The sequence below is a fragment of the Microcaecilia unicolor genome, chromosome 1 (genome assembly GCF_901765095.1).
Source record: "Microcaecilia unicolor chromosome 1, aMicUni1.1, whole genome shotgun sequence".
In the NCBI taxonomy this organism is placed as follows: domain Eukaryota; kingdom Metazoa; phylum Chordata; class Amphibia; order Gymnophiona; family Siphonopidae; genus Microcaecilia; species Microcaecilia unicolor.
In genome coordinates this window covers 745,492,898-745,513,981 of record NC_044031.1, presented here as the reverse complement: position 1 = coordinate 745,513,981, position 21,084 = coordinate 745,492,898, and the positions used below count along the sequence as shown (strand labels likewise).

The window sequence follows — 21,084 nt, the reverse complement described above, 5'->3', positions numbered from 1 at the left end:
GCCTTCTTACCTCTCCTAGCCTAAGGATAGGAAGCTTCCATGCAAGTAAAGGTTACAGTAAATGTGTTGTGGAACAGTGTGCATACTTTTAGCTACATCTGCAGCATGGACACCAGAATGTGGAGTACCACAAGGATCACCCCTCTCACCAACCATTTTTAATCTAATGATGACACCCTTGGCAAAACGTCTATCAATCCATAACCTCAACCCATACATATATGCTGACGACGTAACAATATATATCCCTTTCAAACAGGACACTAAAGAAATCCTCAATGAAATCAACCAAAGCTTGCAAATCATGAACACCTGGGCAAATGCATTTCGATTGAAACTGAATGCAGAAAAAAACTCAATGCCTGATACTTACCTCCCAATACAACACTAATGAATTTACTGCAATAAACACACCAAACCTAAACCTTCCAATCTCAGAAACCCTAAAAATCCTTGGAGTCACTATCGACCGCCATCTAACACTCGAAACCCACACAAGCAGCACAACCAAAAAGATGTTTTACTCCATGTGGAAACTGAAGAGAATAAGACCTTTCTTCCCAAGATCTGTCTTCCGCAACCTAGTGCAATCACTCGTACTCAGCCATCTCGACTATTGCAATTCACTATACGCAGGCTGCAAAGAGCAAACACTGAGGAAACTTCAAACAGCCCAGAACACAGCAGCCAGACTCATCTTCGGGAAACCAAAATACGAAAGCGCGAAACCACTACGAGAGAAGCTACACTGGCTCCCACTCAAGGAACGCATCACTTTCAAAGTATGCACACTAGTCCACAAAATCATTAACGGTGAAGCCCCGGCCTACATGTCTTACTTAATAGACCTACCACCCAGAAATGCTAAAAGATCGTCCAGAACTTTCCTTAACCTCCACTTCCCAAATTGCAAAGGCATAAAATACAAAGTGATGCACGCATCAACCTTTTCCTATATGAGCACGCAATTCTGGAATAAACTACCACGAAACTTAAGAACGACCTACGAACTAACCAACTTCCGCAAACTACTAAAGACTTATCTCTTTGAAAAAAATCTATCAAAAGGATCAAAGCACATGAAGTCCACACACACAGTTGGCAAAGCATCAACACATTCTCTTAATACTCTTATCTCCGTAATTCTACTACACCCAGCCTTTTTCTCTTCTCCATTGTTCTCTCCTCCTTATCGATACCTGGACATTGTTTTAATTCTACTCCTCACAATGTAACTATAATCATGTTATAACTTATTGTACTTCCATCGTTACAATGTATTGTAAGCCACACTGAGCCCGCAAATAGGTGGGAAAATGTGGGATCCAAAAGCAATAAAATAAAAAAATAAAATAAATAATATAGGGAGGGCAGCTTTCAAAAAGCCCTTTTGGATAAATATCTTTTAGAGATGTTCATAGGATAGATTTTTGCTTATTTGGACTTTATTTACCCATTTTTTCAGATTTCAGTTAATTTAAACAAAAAAAATCAACTTGTGTTTAGAACTTTTTAATGTGTGCTAATCAACTTAAGGTGTGAATTTGTAGGTTAAAAAGAACATGTATTTACTAAACCAGTTTAAGGAGCGTTAACAAACTGAATGTCTGCTTGATGCCCATTTCTAATGACTTTTCCAAATGCAATCCGTTTGTTGATTGTAATAGAAAAACTATTCTGAGTAATTAATACTCTCTTCCTTTCCTGTATCCTATCATTATCTGATAACTATTTGGTTGCTGTGCTTTTGCAAAAGGTTTCTAGTTTAAGTTTGTTTGCTTTTTTTTTTTTTTTAAACAACTGTTCATTACCACGATAAAAGGTTTTAAATGTCCCTCCATGGCTAAGTGTATCTAAGCTTTTGGTTCCACTATGATGTAAAATAACATTCCTTACCTAATGTATATAAATAATATGCTAATCCTTTGCAAGGCAATTTTTGGACTCCCTTATGTTTAATGACTTCAGTATAGACTGATATTAATTACAAATAGTAAGCACTTAAAGCTAATTGCTTTTACGTTACTAATAACATACATTACAAAATCTAATGGAAATTCTTTCCCTATTTACTGTATTATAACAGGAATAGTGTTTCTGATTAAAACAGTAGTCTGTTAGCCAAAAGCCTTTCAGTTCAGAAATGTAATGCATCTGTATAATACTGCCACGTGTCACCACACGTTACAAGGTTGCTGCTAGTTTTTTATTTGTTTCCAAGTTTGTTTTTCCTGATTGTCCTGTCCCTAGTATTATTAAAATTTGTTAGCTCATTAAACCACCAATATCAATAGCAGGTTTGTTATGACACTAACAGAAAGATGTGTTCTATTTTAGTTTAAAGTTACTGGGTGAAAGGGTTGATATATTCAGTGGTCTTCAGAATTTGGCATATTAAGTTAGTCTTGCAGGGATGGATCATGTGAGGACTTAAAACACAGAGCAGCTCAGCTGTTCCAACTCCCACAGGCATCTGCAATGAAATCTTAATATTTTATTTGTTTATGGCTCAGCTAGAAAGCCAAACATTGTGTAAAGGTCGATTTAATTTTGGGGATTGATCAAGTAGAGGTAGATGGGGGGGGGGGGGGGGGGGGGGGGGGGGGGCAATGCATTCCTCTCCCTCCCTCTTCTCTCCCCTCTGCAGCTGCTTTTTTCCTGCAGACGTCAGAGGCATTCCTTCGGCCGCCACCGCCAGGACTTCGCAAGAAGTTCCGCCATCGGCGGCTGAAGGCATGAATCAGCTGAGAATGAAGGGAATGGAGGCAATGCATTTATTTGGTTGGCGGGGCTTCGGTATCCCTGCTAGCAAAGATAAAGGGGTGCTGTCGTTTTGGAGGGGGCCCAGGCCCAAAGTGATTAATCATAAGAAGTCAAGGGGCATCTTTTAGAGAAGCGGGCAGCTCGAGCAGAGCCATCTTCACGGAGCAGAGAAGATATAGATGACCCCCCATACTGTCACCTGCACTAATTGATGCCATAAGAAATGTCTTTGACAAAGCAACAATGTACTCTCTAATCTTGATACTTGTTTAGAAGTAGTAGTGAGCAGTTTCTACAGTGGGAGAAAAATGAGTCGAGCTGATACAGAAGAACATTTCAAGGAGCTTGGAAGCTCTTTAACATTAGTCTCACAAGAAATTGAAGCACTGGAATGGGATAATAAAACATGTATCATAACCTATATGCCATCTGCAGGAACATCATTCATAAGTTTCAAAGGCATATAGTCATCTAAAGTCTTTGCAATTGTCTTTGAATAGCTACTTATTTTGAAGAAAAGGTGGTATCAAAGGTTAAAGCAGAAGATGGGGGATAGCACCCTTTTCAGTATTCAGGTTAGTGACATCAAACATTTTATCAGCCAGTTGAAATAGCTTGTGAATATTCAACTAGTTGACAGCAATCTGATTCGAATAGAACTCGTTTTCTATTTTTTTTTAAGTCATTTGTTTATGAATGAAATTTTAGAACGCCATAATTTTTTGTTTCTTGAGACCTAGATCTTTGCCAGACTCATTTGCATTTTCTGCATTCCTTTAAGAATTAATAATTCATTGTCAAACCATTTCTCTGATTTACATATTGGCTTGATTTTCATTTTATATGGTGCTATACTATTAAGTAACTCTGAAATATAGTCATACCAGTTATTAAATAAACTATTTGGAGAAATGGTATCCATCAGTCCCTGTAGTTTAGTCCAAAATAGATTAGCATCTATCCTTCCTCTGATTCTCGTCAATAAATTGTAAAATCAAACAAAAATTAATCAGTCCGTGGTAACATGGTATAGTCATATAGAGAAAGATTAAAATCTAAATAATTAACGGAGAGGGGTAGGAGGGCCATACGAACACAGGCCCCCTGGCTCTCTTACTGAGGGGAGTAAGACCCCACATTTTTGCTTGTCTTTAGTTCAATGCTTTTGTTTGTGAAATGTAAAGCTGACATCTGAAAGTGGTTATATTTCGGGGGTTAATGCATTTGAATATATGGTGTCATTTGGTAGAAGGAAAGAGCATGGGGGAAAGGAGTTGTTGTTAATAGACCTTGTTGAATAAAATGTCAATTATCAGTAACAAAAAGTGTGTGTGTGTGGGGGGGGGGGGGGGGGGGATAAAGTTAAAAGATTAATGAAGATGCGTAATATTGGACAATTATCGTACCTAGTGTCTGTTGGTTGATTGTACTGATACTTTCAATATGTAAACACTATTTTTGTGCTTCAGTAATAAAAACTGTTGGAAATTAAAATCTAAATAATTAAGACAGCACATTGCAAGAATGTCAAAATTGTGACCTTTGTGTGACTTGGATACATAGGGACAATCAAAGCCAAGGACATTTAAAAAAATCTAAAAATTCCTGAGTCTGAATATCTGATGTGTTTTCAAGATGTAAATTAACATCTCCGGCCAGCAGCGTTTCAGAATATTGCAATGTATATTTCATTAGTAGCTCAGTTAGAGTCTCTCTACAAGTTGTCCATTTTTCTGGAGAACTACCGTATTTTTTGGACTATAAGACGCACTTTTTTCCCCCCAAATTTGGGAGGAAAATGGGGGTGCGTCTTATAGTCCGAAGGTAGCGAGTTCCCTCCCTCCCGCCCTCCCCCCCGAGTTCGGGATCGCCCTCCCCCCGGCCCTATCACCTCTTCTCCCCTACTCACGTCACGCGATGTTCCCTGGTGGTCTAGTGACGTCGGGGCAGGAAAGAGCCCCCTCTTTCCTGCCCAGCGCGCTGCTCTCCGTCCTCCTGTATGCTGCCTGACGGTCTCGGCGAGATTCAAAATGGCCGCCGAGACTTCAATTCCCGGCGGCCATTTTGAATGGTGGTGACAGGGCCGGGGGGAGGGCGATCCCGAACTCGGACAAGACGCACCGGAGCACTTTTTAGAGGAGGGAAAAAGGAAAAATTTTTTTTTCCTATTTCCCTCCTCTAAAACCTAGGTGCGTCTTATGGTCCGGTGCGTCTTATAGTCCGAAAAATACGCATAGTGTGCCTGAGAATCTAACATCAGAGACTGAACACCACATAACCTTGAGGGAAGGGGAACAAACGTTTTCCAGATGTTTAATATTAATAAAAGATCTATAAAGGATTATCAAGCCACCTCCTCTTTTTTTTCCTTGTCTAGGAGCATATAAAAATTTGTAGCAATTAGGACATAGTAATTTTAAATGAGGATCATCTTGAATAGAAAACCCAGGTCTCTGTAAGAAATGCCAAACCTGGTGCAGCATCTTCTATCAGATCTCTGATTTAGAAGGGGCATAATTGAACGAAAATGTCTATCTCCATGGGCGTTTATCTCTGAGAACGGGTCCGTGAAGGGGCGGACCGAACCGTATTTTTGAAAAAAAGTAGACGTCCATGTTTTATTCGACAATTTGTGAGCTGGGCGTTTTTGTTTTTCAGTGATAATGGAAAATGAAAGCGCCCAGCTCAAAAACGAATAAATCCAAGGCATTTGTTTGTGGGAGGGGCCAGGAGTCGTAGTGCACTGGTCCCCCTCACATGCCAGGACACCAACCGGGCACCCTAGGGGGCACTTTTACAAAAACAAAAAAAAAGGTAAAAGAGCTCCCAGGTGCATAGCACCCTTCCCTTGTGTGTTGAGCTCCCCAAATCCCACTCAAAACCCACTGCCCACAAGTCTACACCATTACTATAGCCCTAAGGGGTGAAGGGGGGCACCTACATGTGGGTACAGTGGGTTGGGGGGGGGAGTTGGACGACTAAGCATTAAGCAGCACAATTGTAACAGGTAGGGGGGATGGGCCTGGGTCCACCTGCCTGAATTCCACTGCACCCCCTAACAACTGCTCCAGTGACCTGCATACTGCTGCCAGGGAGGTGGGTATGACATTTGAGGGTGAAAATAAAAAGTTGTGAAACGGCATATTTTGTGGTGGGAGGGGGGTTTGTGACCACTGAGGGAGTCAGGGGAGGTCATCCCCGTTTCCCTCCAGTGGTCATCTGGTCATTTAGGGCACTTTTTGGGGCCTTATTCGTGGAAAAACAGGGTCCAGGAAAAGTGCCCTAAATTCTCGCTAAAAACGCATATTTTTCTTTCATTATCGGCGAAAGGCGCCCATCTCATCGCCCGATAACCACGCCCCAGTTCCACCTTCACCACGCCTTCGACACGCCCCCATCAACTTTGTCCGCATCCGCGACAGAGTGCAGTTGAAAACGTCCAAATTCGGCTTTCGATTATACTACTTTATTCGTTTTTGTGAGATAAACGTCTATCTCCCGTTTTGGGTCGCAATATAGGCGTTTTTCTTTTTCAATTATAAGCTGGAATATCTACTTTGTTTACTGCAGGTTTGTTATTCACATAAAGGCAAAGGACAGGTGAAAAAGAACAAGTATTAGAAGTTGTAGTTGTATAATTAATCCTTGAGGCTCGTTGGAATCTGGCTAAGAAGGTAGAAATTTGATTTTGCATTTCTAACTAACAATCTATCAGATTGTTCCGAATAACTGAACTCACAAAGGCACATGATAGTGCCTCCCTAAAGAGATTAGAACAGGAATTCCCCATTCCACAGCTACTGCTAAAATATATGGTAGTATCCCACAACCCCATATTGCAAAAACCCCATAGTAATAATTTAAAATAATTGATCTTCAATAGATTTAGAGCAATATGGCACGTTGCAGGTGGGGGGAAGAGGGGTTGGTGGTTGGGAGGCGAGGATAGTGGAAGGCAGACTTATACGGTCTGTGCCAGAGCCGGTGATGGGAGGCGGGACTGGTGGTTGGGAGGCGGGAAATACTGCTGGGCAGACTTGTACGGTCTGTGCCCTGAATAAGGCAGGTACAAATCAAGGTAAGGTTTACACATATGTTTGTCTTGTTGGGCAGACTGGATGGACCGTGCAGGTCTTTTTCTGCCGTCATCTACTATGTTACTATGATCTAATGTTAAGTACACTTCTATAGCAACAGTTCTAAGTACAACAATAAGTATTTCTGCATTAATAAAACTTACGGACACGGCTCCCTATCCAAGTCTTGCAAAAGTCACTGCACAAGGCATGCACTAAGGTGTGCGACTTAGGTGGCGGGGTGCCGCTAAGTCGCAGCGTCTTGTCAATGTCAGAAAGTGGGCAGAGCTTACTCCCACGCTGTCTCTCTCCGCAGCAGTTGTAAGAGCAGAGTTTGCTCCCACACCCAGTTAGTGCTGTCAGTTTGTAAGTCAGCAGATGTAATCGGGTCAGCAGTGCGCTTTTCAGAACGGTAAGCAGCAAAGGATCTTAGGGACAGATTTAAATGTATATTTTTATTATGTATTTGTACATATTTCCATTTCCTTAGAAAGAAAAAAAAATAAGGGAATCTACCATCTTTTTAAAGGTTCACAAAAGGGAAAAATAGGAAATTCCTTCAATAACAAGTACATAGTGCACAATACAGGGACCACGGTCAAAAACAAACAAATACAAGTGAGGATAAATATAAGATATAAACACAGGCATCAGGTTTCATACTGAAAGTCTGTTACCTTCTTTAAAAGAATGGAGTGAGAGAATAGGTTCAGCAGCTCCCAGCCAGCCTGAACTGTTGTAATCACTGTGGTTCTTATTCACTTTTCACATAGTTCATTAAATCAGTTTAAGTACATAAAAGTTTGAAATTATGATGTTGCCTGAGGCATCCCTTATATTTGGCGGAATGTTAACCCTGCCTAGGTATTTGCTTTACAGAGTAATATGGCAGCAGTGAGTTATGGTTATTCTTGACTTACATGACACAGCATGCAAAAATCCACAGTAACTTATATCTGGAAAAATATTCTGCATCCCCATGTATGATTCATACTGCGTTACAAGGCTACCATAGTGGAACATATGGAATGGAGTTTGCTGTGCTTGCACAAGGCCATGTAGTAAACTGGCACCTGTTCTGCTTGCAGGCAAAAATTACTGGTATGTAAATTGCACTTTATGGAAAGTTTGTTTTGCATACCTGCATCAACTTGATTCGGATTCTCTAGTATGCTTGTATAGTTACTCTGTCCTGAAATTCTTGTCCTTGAATTTTTTCCACGTTCCACATCCCATTTTCGCAGTGTTTGCATTTATGTAGACTTTGCATGGATCTCAAAGAGTTTGCAACGGAAGCTGAACTGATGACACGCCAATTAGCTAGAAGAGGGTATACGAGTGACTATATTCTTGGAGGAGTGGCCTAGTGGTTAGGGTGGTGGACTTTGGTCCTGGGGAACTGAGTTTGATTCCCGGCACAGGCAGCTCCTTGTGACTCTGGGCAAGTCACTTAACCCTCCATTGCCTGCCGCATTGAGCCTGCCATGAGTGGGGAAGCGCGGGGTACAAATGTAACATAAATAAATAAAATATATACAAAAAAGTGTCAGCAAGGCTAGGGCACAGTGTAGAGAAGATCTACACACCAAGAGGAATCTCTGAAAACCAGAACTCATCTGCACACTTAAATTTTCTCATTTTTCAGAAGATATCAGTAAGATCTTAAGGAACAATTGGCATGTTTTGAGACAGGAGTGTTTCAAAGTAAAAGATTTTATGGTGGTCTTTACAAGAAACAAAAATCTCTGAGAACTAGTTCCCTCAGCACTCAGTGATGTGGAAAAAGAACATCTACAATACATGGGCCATTCTCCATGTGGCAGATGCTTGGTGTGCAGACATCATATTTCAATTGATTCTTTCACATATTTGGTCACAAAAATTTATTTTTGTCCTTAGATTAATGACAAATCAAACTAAGGCTTATATACTGCTAAAATCACCCTCAGGGTTTCGTGCAGTTTACATCAATTGAATGCTAGCTTGCAGCTGGTGCAATTTATATCAAGAAGCTAATATGCATGAAGCAAGAAGATCAGCCTATGGTCAGTGAAGGGATAAAGAGGATAAGAGTCTCAGGAATTACGAGAGATCTTTGGAGTAGGGTAGTTATTTGTTTGGTTTATTTTATTTGTAGACTCCTGAAGCAGGCCTTAGAGCCAAAATACGACTTATTTCGAGTCTATGTTACCAATCAGTAAACTTCTGCACCACACCACTTTGTTTGAGACTGTTTTTTTCACCTTTGCTGTTGTGGCTTCTGACAGAGAAGAACCATAAATGGTATTTGATAGATTTCATCATCCTACTGCTTCGGAATACATTCAGACTCTCCTGTTCATATCTTACCCTTCATTATCCAAAATGCAACGGCATCAAGTACAAGTCCACGTATGCTACCTCTTTCATTGGCACTCAGCTTTGGAATTCTTTGCTGAGGACCATAAAAACCATCACAGATCATCTAACTTTCAGGAAATCTCTGAAGACCATGTTATTTGGAAGTGCTTATCCCACGGCCTTTTCATGTGTCTCCACTGCTGGAAGCGCATCGATCTAGAGACATTTGGACACATCCCCCTTCCCTCTTCCCTCAAAGTTTCCCTTCTCCTTCCGTCCATTCCTACTCTTCCCCAGTATCTCTTGTAGGTTTTCTGCTGTATTAGCTTCATTTTACAGCATTGGCGTCTGCCTCTGTGGTGCATTGTAAGCCACATTGAGCCTGACACTGTTGGGAAACTGTGGGTAACAAATGAGATAATAAATAAATAAGCTATTAGAAGCCGTTCCTCTATTCAAAAGAGAAGGGTGACATGGTCAAAATGTTTCTTCGTTATTTAACATGCATAATCAGATTAACACACCTTCTTACTGCGGAGGAGCCTGATAGCTGAATACAGCTAGGTTACAGGTAGGCCAAGTAAGAGGCAGTTGCAATAATCAAGTTTAGAGATAGCAAGAGCCAGGAACAGCTCACTGAGAGATCATAGTTCAAGAAAACAGTGTACTGATGTGGCGCAAGGTGTAAAAGTAAGAGGATGCAACTTGGGAGACGTGTTGGTGAAAAAACCCCATCCTTGGTGGAAAGTAACACATAGAACCTCCACAGCTGTTTTGTATAGGAGAGATGTTCTGTTGATAGTGAGTGTAGGCTTTTACCTTTTAGTTTTGGAGGTAGGAAAGATTAGCCATTTTGGGGGACCTTTTCTTCCATAATGAAGCATTCTTCACTTTGCTCAAGATTAGGTTGCAGTTTTTTGGTTCTGGAAGCATAACCCACGTACCAGTTGTTTAATGCTGATAGTGGAAGATCAGTTTTCAAGATAATCTCAACACAGCAAATTACTTTCCTGTTTTTAGACAGAGGTCTTAGGGCATCTAAACTCTTCACATTGTGAAGTTTTTCTTTTACATTTCCTTTCAGAAGTGTGCTTAATAGAAAAAAGCACAATATCTTAAAACTGTGCTAACTGGAAGATGTCAAGGTGTATTGTGAAAGGTGTTAGGTGGCAACTGGTGATTAGACAAGTGGATTCAAGAATAGGTCTAGTGTGTGATTGTGACAGTTACATTATTGAAAAATATGGCAAGAAATGTGTGCAAGGGCCCTTGAGTGCACACTTGAATAAAGACAGAGTGAGTGCTTTTTTTTTTTTTTACTTCATATTTTTTTTTCCTTTCTCTTTTTTTCTAAATCACTTCAAATTTTTCTTTCAAAGATCTTCATATTTGCTCTTGGCACCCATATCATGTAAGACAGTTATTGTAATGATTTAATGCAGCAACACTAAGGGGCCTTTTTACTATGCTACATAAACAGCTAACTTGGGTTTTACCATGAGGTAGGCATTAGCACAGGCTCGCGCTAATGTCTACTGTGTTTATATTAAAATAAAAAAGCCAGTGTACTAAAATTCCTGAGTTAGCTGCCTAGTGCAGAAGTGGCAGAAGCTGGATGTGACATTGGGCAGGCAGAGGAGTAGTTGGCTGCGAGTGGGCTGTGAGTGGGTTGGTTCTGTGTGCTAGTTGTCACAACTGCTGACAGCATGGCCTCAGTTAATGCCACCACAAGAGGTGATTAGTGCAACTGCACCATTGATAGTCTGTTAGCTATCTAGCTGTTGTCATGCTAGATGTGATGGCTCTCCCTGACACCCAATAAAACCTTCCCCATCCAGTCATCCAGCCCCCATATGGAGCTCTAATCCACCCCTTGGGACCTACTTGGGGTCATAATTAGTGATGAAGTGGGGTGGGAGCAGTCTCCCTATGCTCCAGCCCAGGCTTTGGCCAGGATCCAAAATGGCAGCCATGACTCTTAGTAGTAGTCTTGTGGTATTAGTAGCAGTGGTCATGGTGGCTATTTTGGATTCCAGCCTAGGCAGTAGCAGAAGGGACTCTGGTTGGCTTCCACTGCATCACCAATTGACCACCCTGGGTAAGCCTTGGGGGAAGAGATGTCAGGGAATGGGGAGAGATGGGGTTGGAGGGCTGGAAGTTTTCTTTGGATGGATATGGTTTATGGAAAGGGCAGGGTTTGTGCATAGGGGGACTGGACCTTCAAGGCAGAATCAGATGTGTGGGGGAGGGAGATTGTGGTTTGGCTTATGGGGATCAGAAGCCTTGGGGTGCCACTGTGGTTGTGACTTCGTTATTTTTCGGAGTGAGCCGGCTTCACCATTCATGCAGTGCCTAATAGCACAGAAGCTCCCATGCTCTCTGGCGCTTCATGTAACATGGTGCTTGTGCATTAACTGTCTACCCTGGGTGGTTAATACGGGGCATGTCCCTGTATTCACCACACAGGCTTTGCACGAACTGCAGTTTTTGCTGCAAACATGTGACAAGTGCAAAACTTACTGCGCTTCAGTTAAAGAACCACTAAGACTAACTGTAGTGAGTATTTATCAGATATATCTGCAGATATTTGATCAGAGACTCAGGTTAGTTTCTGTAGATTGGCCACTTTGAAAACCGGTCTGAAAATGTTTGTTCATTCTTTGTATTTATTGATCTTGCATAGAGTTTTACTTTTCCATCTTAATGGTGGTAGTTGTCAGCTATCGTTGTCTAGGGTTGGTCCCGGGGTCCACTTCACAGAGGCAGTGGGTTCCCAAAGAATACGCAATCCACAGGGATTTGGATATATAAAGTATATTCTATTTGCATATATGTATTGGCTCACAACACTTAGTACAGGAAAAAGGGTACAATCTGTCTTGGGGTGTGTGTTTAGAGGGAGGGAGAAAGAAAGAATAGGGTGTTTGTTCAGAGGAAAAAAGAAACCTTGGACTAGGGCTGTCTGAGAAGGGGGGGGGGGGGGGCAGAGCCAGGTGCTCTGGTGGCTAAAGATGGAGGTGTGCAGAGAAAGAAGAAGAAGAAACAGACAGCCCAGCAGAGTCCCGTGCCCGCTGCTGGGGGAGTCCTAGTACCCTGGACACAGAGAAGTGCTTGGGACAGAGAGAGGGGGGGCAGTAGACCCCAAGCTGAGCTCTGTGCTCTGCTGCACAGAGAAAGAGAGAGAGAGAGAGAGAGCCCTAGTGAGCTCTGCTTTATACCTAATAAGAACTGAGAGGGAACAGGAGCAGAGAGAGATCAAAAACTTCTCTTTCCCAGTTATTTCCTTTACAGAACTCCAGATACTTTCTGAAATCAGGAAAGGTGACAAGTTTCACAGGTTGTCCTGTTTGAAGTCCCTAGTGATTTCATATTAATATAAGTATGTCCAGCAATAATTTTGACCTCCTGCAATCCTGACAGTAGTGAGAGAAAGGAGATTTAGAAAGGCTGTAGTATACTGTTGCTGGTCTGGTTGGATGACTGCAGGTTTCCTCACCTGCTAGAAACTGGTAGGAATGTCCTCACTTATAATTGTTCCATTACTGCTGCTGTTGTGCTAACAAGGTTGACACCATAGTAGAGGTGCCTTTTCTCTGTCCTTGGGCTCAAGCTCATCGGCTCTACTGAATACCCAAGCCCTACGGTTTGCATCAAGAAAATTAGAGTCATGGGCCCAGTCTGCCAATTTGTTTTTTTTCTGTGGAATACTTTTTATATTTAGTTGAACTGTACCTAGTTGACTGACCATTCACAGGAGCATTGTTTGTCAAAGGATGCAATCTTGTCACACTGTTCTGAATAACAGTGGAAACTAGTTTATTATACAAAACTATATAATAAACTAGATTTAATTATTGTTTGGATTAAATCTGAATGAATGCTTGAAATTCAACATCCCCACCTCCTTTATTCTACAGTGTTTTATAATAGGCCACTTTATCTGTTCCTTGGGATTTTGCCATGTACTTGTGACCTGGATTGGCCATTATCTGAGGCAGGATGCTGGGCTTGAAGAGTTTGTGATCTGATACACACAGTCTGCTACTTCTCCGCTGAAGAGTGTGTGTGTGTGTGTGTTATTTTTTCAATATGGTATGTTAAGGATTGGATTAGCAGTGATAAAACTTTAACTGTTACCAGAAAAAAAAAGAAAAATATTGTCAGTTTTTAGCTTTAGAAGGGTTTTGACATCTTATTTCTTCCCTGGCCAGAATATTTGATAACATTTGTTACTCTGATTGTGTTTTAACAGTTTTATATTGGCAATGCCATTCAAGATGGTTAAACAGGGACTGAAAAATATCTACTGTTCCTGATTGTATACTATGACCAATCTAACCAGCTTTCGCAAAGCTTTCAAAACACATCTCTTCAATAAAGCCTACAAAAGTCACCCTCAATGAAACAAATCATTCCTTAAACCACCCAAGTACACCAAAAAACACCTCTCACACGACCTTACCTAACACCTTCCATCTAAATCTTCTTTCACCTCTGCTTATGATCGACTGTTTTGAAACCATGTAACGACGTTATCATATCTATACTCTGTAAGCCACATTGAGCCTGCAAAAAGGTGGGAAAATGTGGGGTACAAATACAATAAATAAATAAATACATACATACATACATACATACATACATACCACTTCAATAGCTTTTGGGCTTGCAGGCCAGTATATAAGAAATTAAATATAAATAAGTACATTGGTATGCTACCTCTGTTGTAAACATGGAGGTAGCTATAGGCCAAATATGTGACCATCTGTGGGAAAATGGGACTAAAGTAGTGGATCCAAAATGTTGAGTGTGGCTGATTTTTCATGTTGGGGGTCCCCATAAGCGGTCTGTAAAAGTAACCTGTTTGAACTTCTGTAACTTTTTTATTTTTTTCACTTAAGATGGAGTTTGGACTGTTGTATTACAAATTGTTTGCGCTAACAGAATTCATTAAATCTAATTTTTTTTTTCTTGGTGATTTTAGTCACCTTTTCCCAGAGATGGTCACATATGTTTTTCCCTCTGGGGATTGTATTTCATTAGAGATAATTACCCTTCCCTCCTCATCTTAATAGATTATTGCATCACGGTCCTGGTCACAAAAATCTAAATTCCCAGGCATACGGAAAATCCAGGATTAGAGGCATTGTCTTGGATCACCGTTCTTTGGCTCAACTTTAGAAAAAGGGTTGGCTCTAAGACTGTGTCATACAGCCTGGTCACTAGGCAGTGCTGCGTTCAATGCTGCGTTCGGCACCTAACCCTTACCGTTCAGTGAATCCAGACTGCCCCAATTTGACTGCCCCTATCGGACCGACCGTTCACTTGTCTATTAGATTGTGAGCTCTTTGAGCAGGGACTGTCTGTCTTTGTTAAATTGTACAGCGCTGCGTAACCCTAGTAGCGCTCTAGAAATGTTAAGTAGTAGTAGTAGTATTACATATAGCAGTGATTTAACCAGAGCTGAGATTGTGATGTCATAATGCCTCATTCCACCAATGCCTAAGAGCCAACCTCATCAGTGATGTCACAATGGCTTGATTGTCCTATATTTGTCTCACTCTTATCTATTAGATTGTAAGCTCTTTGAGCAGGGACTGTCTCTCTTTGTTAAATTGTACAGCGCTGCGTAACCCTAGTAGCGCTCTAGAAATGTTAAGTAGTAGTAGTAGTAGTAGTGCAAAAATACTGAAAACCTTGACTTGGCGGTTTCTTTTTTTTGTGTTGCAGGGTGACTTACATCTGACAGTGCTATTGACTGAGGAAGTGAAGAATGAAGATGATGTAGTCTTTTACCTGCTTTTTGCTGGCTCCTCTCTTAAGCATTTAGCAAGTACACGGAAGGTGGATTCTGGGACTTTAGAAACCATTACTCCTGGTAAGCATCTCAAAATCCTCCCCCTCCCCCCACAAAAATAGTTAAGCAAATCATAACTGCTTCTATGTATTTAGTAACTGAGCCCTTCAGTGGTATTTTTGATGTATGTGTATTTTGCTGATTTTGAGGTACCAACAGAACAGATGATACTGGGTGCCGGTGGTTACACAAAAGTGTTTAATGTGTCTCATTCTCGTCCATGTTTTCCTCCCAGTTACCTAGATTTTTGAGGTAAAATGAAAATGAGAAAATAAATTCAAAATTATGCTAATGAGCTCATTTACAATGTGCTTTAGCTAACACAAAATCGGGGTTAACTTTGCCATTAATACAAAGGCTTAATTGTATCTCTCAAATTCTAGTATGAAAAGTGCATAATAACTTGCTATTCACTAAGGGGCCCTTTTACTAAGCCACGTAGGTGCGTATGCGCGTCCTACGCACATCAATTTCGAACTACCGTGTGGCCCAGGCTGTAATTTCGTTTTTTACGTGTGTCCACTAAGCGCACCTGAAATTTTCCGGTGCATGGCGCCGGAGTGGAGGAGTGGCCTAGTGGTTAGAGTGGTGGACTTTGGTCCTGGGGAACTGGGTTCGATTCCCACTGCAGGCACAGGCAGCTCCTTGTGACTCTGGGCAAGTCACTTAACCCTCCATTGCCCCAGGTACAAATAAGTACCTGTATATAATATGCAAGCCGCATTGAACCTGCTATGAGTGGGAAAGCGCGGGATACAAATGTAAGAAAAATAAATAAAAATAAATAACCGGGCGGTAATCGGCATTGTACGCACATAGACCATTACCGCCCGGTTAACGTGTGAAACTTTACCACTAGGTCAACGGGTGGCGGTAAGGTCTCAGGCCCAAAATGGACGAGCGCCAGTTTTAATTTTGCTGCATGTTCATTTTCAGCCCCCCAAAAAAGGCCTTTTTTTTGGCAGGTGCGCTGAAAAATGGACCTACGCGCATCCAATACACACGTCTACACCAGCGCAGGCCATTTTTCGGCGCACCTTAGTAAAAGGACCCCTAAAGGATGTAAAGCCTTTCATCAGTATTATGTATCTTAAGTAGAGGAGTGTGGTAGCCGTGTTAGACAAGATTCAATTACATAGACATCATATGAACAATACTGGTGCCAGCAGGGTTCCCACGCCTGTTGGTCAACATTTTACAGGACCAGGACACTGTACCAGTGACTTCACAGTGAGAATCCTGAAAGGTAACTTTAAAACCATACAAGAACGTAAGACCTTTGAAGTCAGAATGATTGAATATTTTAACACCCAACAGAAAGGACTTAACAAGGATCTGGGGTTCCTAGCCCATTATAAACCATAAAGCTGTATGTCTCTGTTGATCACCCTCCCCTCACCTATCCACACCCATCCTGTTAGAATATCAATGATATGCTTTGATGTCCCCATGCATACCTCCTACCCACCCCCATCCTCCCACCCTGCCAGACTGTCATAGTAATGCTTGAATGTTTTCACTTATATACACTATCAGCTAGCACATTTGCTTATTTCCGATCTGAGGAAGAAGGGCAACCTTCGAAAGCTAATCAAGAAATATATTAAGTTATGTCCAATAAAAAAGGTATCATCTTATTTTCTTTTCCATGTTTTATTTTGTTTGATTTCTATTGATAACATCAGTATTATGTGAAATGGGTCTGACAAGAACACACATAAAAAGTGCATGTTTCCATGTGCTTTTAACACAGTTAAATACAGTCCTGTTTGTGTTTAAAAAAAAAAAAAAAAAAAGCTTAGGTGCTAGAATTATATTTAAAGTCCTGTGTTTAGCCTGTAAGGCCATATAAGACCAGGTTATTTAAGCGAGAAGCTTATATGCTTCAAAAAGATCTCTTCGTTCCTGTAGAGTATTAAGTTGGCATTACTTTTAGTCAGAAAATTTAGACTATCAAAAGCAAGTGATAGCTGTTTACCAGGTGCTGTACCTGGGCTCTGGAATAAATTACCTAAAATCTTAAAAGATGTTAAGTACTATTTAAATTTTACAGTAGAGGAGTGTAGTGCATTAAAATTTGTGGTTTTATGATGCTAGGATTTGAGAGAAGGTTGGAGACTTTTTTTTTTTTTGTTTAGAAAATATTTTAAATATATGAGGAATTTTAAACGAGAGGAAATGACTGGATTGTTATCTGCTCTCTACAGTTCGTAAACTAAAAGAAGCAGAATATGAGTTTGAATATAATTTTTTTTTAAATTTATAAGAAGTCTTTATTGAAATCTGTAAGCATTACAAATAGTGTCCCACAACAAGGCACTTAATTAATACAAGACATGCAACAAGGTAAAACCACCCCGAATAACAGAAAAGAATACAACCCCTTATCCTTAAAAGACACTCAGAAATCACTAGCTATTTAACAAGGTTAACAAATTACACTTTTCTTTATTAGATTTTAGTTTAACACCCCCCCACTCACCACTGGCCAACTTCTTAAAGATATAATCCCCTATTCCCCCCCCCAGCAACCCCACCCCCCTGACCCTCCTAACCTCAATCAAGCTACCCCACCCACCATGATAACACTTGTTTATACACAACCAGTACATAAAACCCCTAGGAAAAAAATTAATATGTACAATGTTGTAGAAAGGGCCCCCTTATTGCCTCCCACTTAGCTAAAGTACGGCGATCAACAGCCCAAAGCCTCTCCTTCTCACAGATATACTAAAGCTTGTTCAACCACTTGGCTGTTTCCAATGCACCGCCAAAGTCACCCTAGCCGCAGCCATGGCATGTCTCACCAACAGAGCCTCTGATTTAGTCAAACCTAGAGGCTTTTTAGCAAATAAGAAATAAAGGGGTGACCACTGTATCGGCCTAGAAATCCACCTTTGTAGCCTACATTGTATCGCCCTCCAGAATGCCATAGACTTAACACAGGCCCACCACAGATGACCCATTGTTCCCCTTTCTCCACACCCTCCCCAACACAATGGGGACACCCCCGAAATCATATGGTGAAGACGGACCGAGGTCAGGTACCATCTGTACAGCACCTTGACAGCATTCTCCCTCATAGGCACCAAAACTGAAGCCTTCAAACAGGCCCGCTCCATGAGAGTCCAGTCATTTTCATCCACCTCAATCCCCAGTTCCTCTTGCCACTGAGCTCTGTGCATCTCTACGGGCCGACTCCAAGATCTCAGAAACTTGTATAGACAGGAAATAAGACCCTTCGTACCCCTTGAGTTCTCACAAAAATCCTCCAAGAATGAATCCTTACGGAGAATCTGTGATTTAATAGCTAAAGCTGATAAAAATGCTTTAACTGAAGATATGTATAATAGTTGTGGGGCTGCAATGAATACTCTACCCTCAAGTCCTCAAAAGGCTTAAAAACCTCCTCTTCAAATAACTGTCCCCACATTGAAAGCCCCACCAAGGCCCAACGGAAAAAAGACCCCATAGCAAGACCTGGTGGAAACAAGGGGTTGCGAGCTATGGGAGACAAACAAGAGATAACTTTATTGGGCCTAGAAAACATACAATCCCAATAATAAAAGGTGTTATAGACCAATGGATAAATACCTAGTGGAATCTTATGATGTTTCTTCGGTATGCATAAAAGCGACCGAAGAGGGGGGGGGGACCCTCCTACCTCACTCTGTTCCAGCCGAACCCAAAACTTCCTAGGGGATGCTTGAAACCACTCCAAAGCTGCCTGAGCAGCCCGATAGTACCAAACCACATTTGGCACTCCTAATCCACCTTGCTGAGGGTCACCATACATCAGAGAACGTGGTAACCTAGGACGTCTGTTATTCCAAATAAATCGACTCGTACGATCTTGCAAACCAGATAAAAAAAACTCCAAGATAACCTAAGAGGAAGAACATTCTGGAAAAGATACATTAGTCTTGGAAGAACATTTATTTTTAATGTTGCAATACACCCAAAAAAGCAAAACAGCGAAGATGACAAACAAAAATAATCAAAAATTAAAAACAAGAAAAAATCAAATTTGTATTTAAAAATACAAATGCATAAAAAAATAATAATAAAAAAAATACACCCAAACCACGACACATCCGAAAAGACCTAATGATCAAGATCCTTATATATCTCCCGTATCAGTGGTAGATAATTAGCAGGGAATAGATCCGAAAAACGGGGCGTCAAAACAACACCTAAGTACTTAAGTGCCTTAGAGACCCAGCGAAAAGAGAACTTCTTGCAAAGAGAATCCAATAATTGATGAGATGCACCTACAACCAAAGCTTCTGTTTTCTGCATATTCAGTTTGAAACCAGAGACTTGCAAATATTCATGAAGGACAAAAAGAAGATTTGGTAGTGATATCAATGATTTTGTCAAGGAAAGCAATATGTCATTAGCGAAGAGAGTCACCTTAAACTCCTGCTCTCCGACCTGAATCCCTGACACATTAGGATTCGACCGCAAGGATTCAGCCAGTGGTTCTATAACTAAAGCGAATAGCATTGGGGATAAGGGGCACCCCTGATGAGTCCCCCTAGATAATGAAAACATAGATGAGTTGCCTTCGTTGACACGCATGCCTGTGGTGAATCATAAAGAGCCCGAATCCACCCACAAAAATTGACCCCAAACCCAAATTTCTCTAAAACCTTATCCAGAAAAGTCCAAGGTACTCTATCAAAGGCCTTCTCGGCGTCCAGCCCCAAAAGACATAACAGTGAGCTGAATGAAGCAAGTTGATCGTACGACAAATCTTATCATAGCGTGTCTACCGGGTACGAAACTGTCCTGATCAGGATGAACCAAGGCAGGCAATATCTCAGCCAATCTGTTTGCAAGTACCTTCACCAGTAATTTAACATCGGAATTCAGACTCGAGATAGGACGATATGAGGCACAACATGCTCTATCCCTGCCAGGCTTTAGGATAACTGATATCAATGCCTCCCGCATCGATAGCGGGAAAGCACCTCCCTCACGGCACTCATTGAGAAGCTCAGTCAATACAGGAGCCAACTCCCCCCTTAAAAATCTTATAAAACTCATTAGGAAGACTGTCCAGTCCCGGGGACTTGGCTGTCGGAAGCTGCATATTAACCTTAGAGACTTCCTCAGTCGTAACCGGACTCTCATGAATTAACAACTGATCCGACGATAAGGCTGGTAGAGAGCGAGCCGCTAGATAGGCATCAATGTCATTTGCCACAATTGATGAATCAGCAGTGTATAAGGATTTGTAAAACTTTTTAAAACGTATTCGTATCTTTTGGGAATCAGTCGCAACTCCCCCCCTTCCATCATCTATTTTTAATATAGTATGATCTACCCGCTGCTGCCTCAACTTAAAGGCCAAGGACCTACCCGGTTTATTACTATGAAGGTAATGTTTTTGTTGGCTACACTGCTCCAAAAATTGGAGTTGAGTAGAGTAAATGCCATCTAATCGCAGACAGATGGCCTGCACCTCCCGCAAAGTCTCAAATCGAGACCTTATGTCGCTCCTCCAAACTACTCAGCTGAGATAGGCATTTAGCCACCTCTGCCCATTGAAGCCTTACCCTGTAACTGGCTTTTTGTAAAAAAAAAAAAAAATAGCCTCTTGTTACAGCCTTTAAGGTGTCCCATACCACCCCTAAAGAGGAAACCGAATGTAAATTGGTCTCTAAGTATTCCCAAACAAGGGTCCTATAGCCAGCCACCATGTTGTCTTCCTTTAACAAATTGGTATTTAAAGTCCACCTTCTGTCCCTAGGACTCCCACCCAACAAGGGAATGGTAGCCCATACCCATACCGGAGCGTGATCCGAAATGGTAATATTCCCTATTCCAGCCTCAATGCCAGCCTCCACCAACTGGACATCAAGTAACACATAGTCGATCCAAGAATATAACTCATGTGAATGAGAATAGAAAGTATAATCACGGGCCGAGGAGTGACACAACCGCCAAGCATCACACAATCCCAAATCTTGAACAAAAACACCAAGTGCCCTTGCTATCTTATAATCATTTATCAATGACTGCATGCATAGTAGTATTCAAATC

The 21,084-nt window shown here is 41.3% G+C and overlaps 1 protein-coding gene across 1 annotated transcript in view; it reads left to right on the top strand.

The window, feature by feature from the left end:
• The window catches only part of AKAP13 (A-kinase anchoring protein 13), a 642,893-nt gene that overhangs the window by 158,297 nt on the left and 463,512 nt on the right, over positions 1 to 21,084 (top strand). The window contains exon 4 of the mRNA XM_030189716.1: positions 14,910 to 15,057. Coding sequence (XP_030045576.1) covers positions 14,910 to 15,057 — 148 coding nt within the window. The remainder of the gene's footprint in view (positions 1 to 14,909; positions 15,058 to 21,084) is intronic.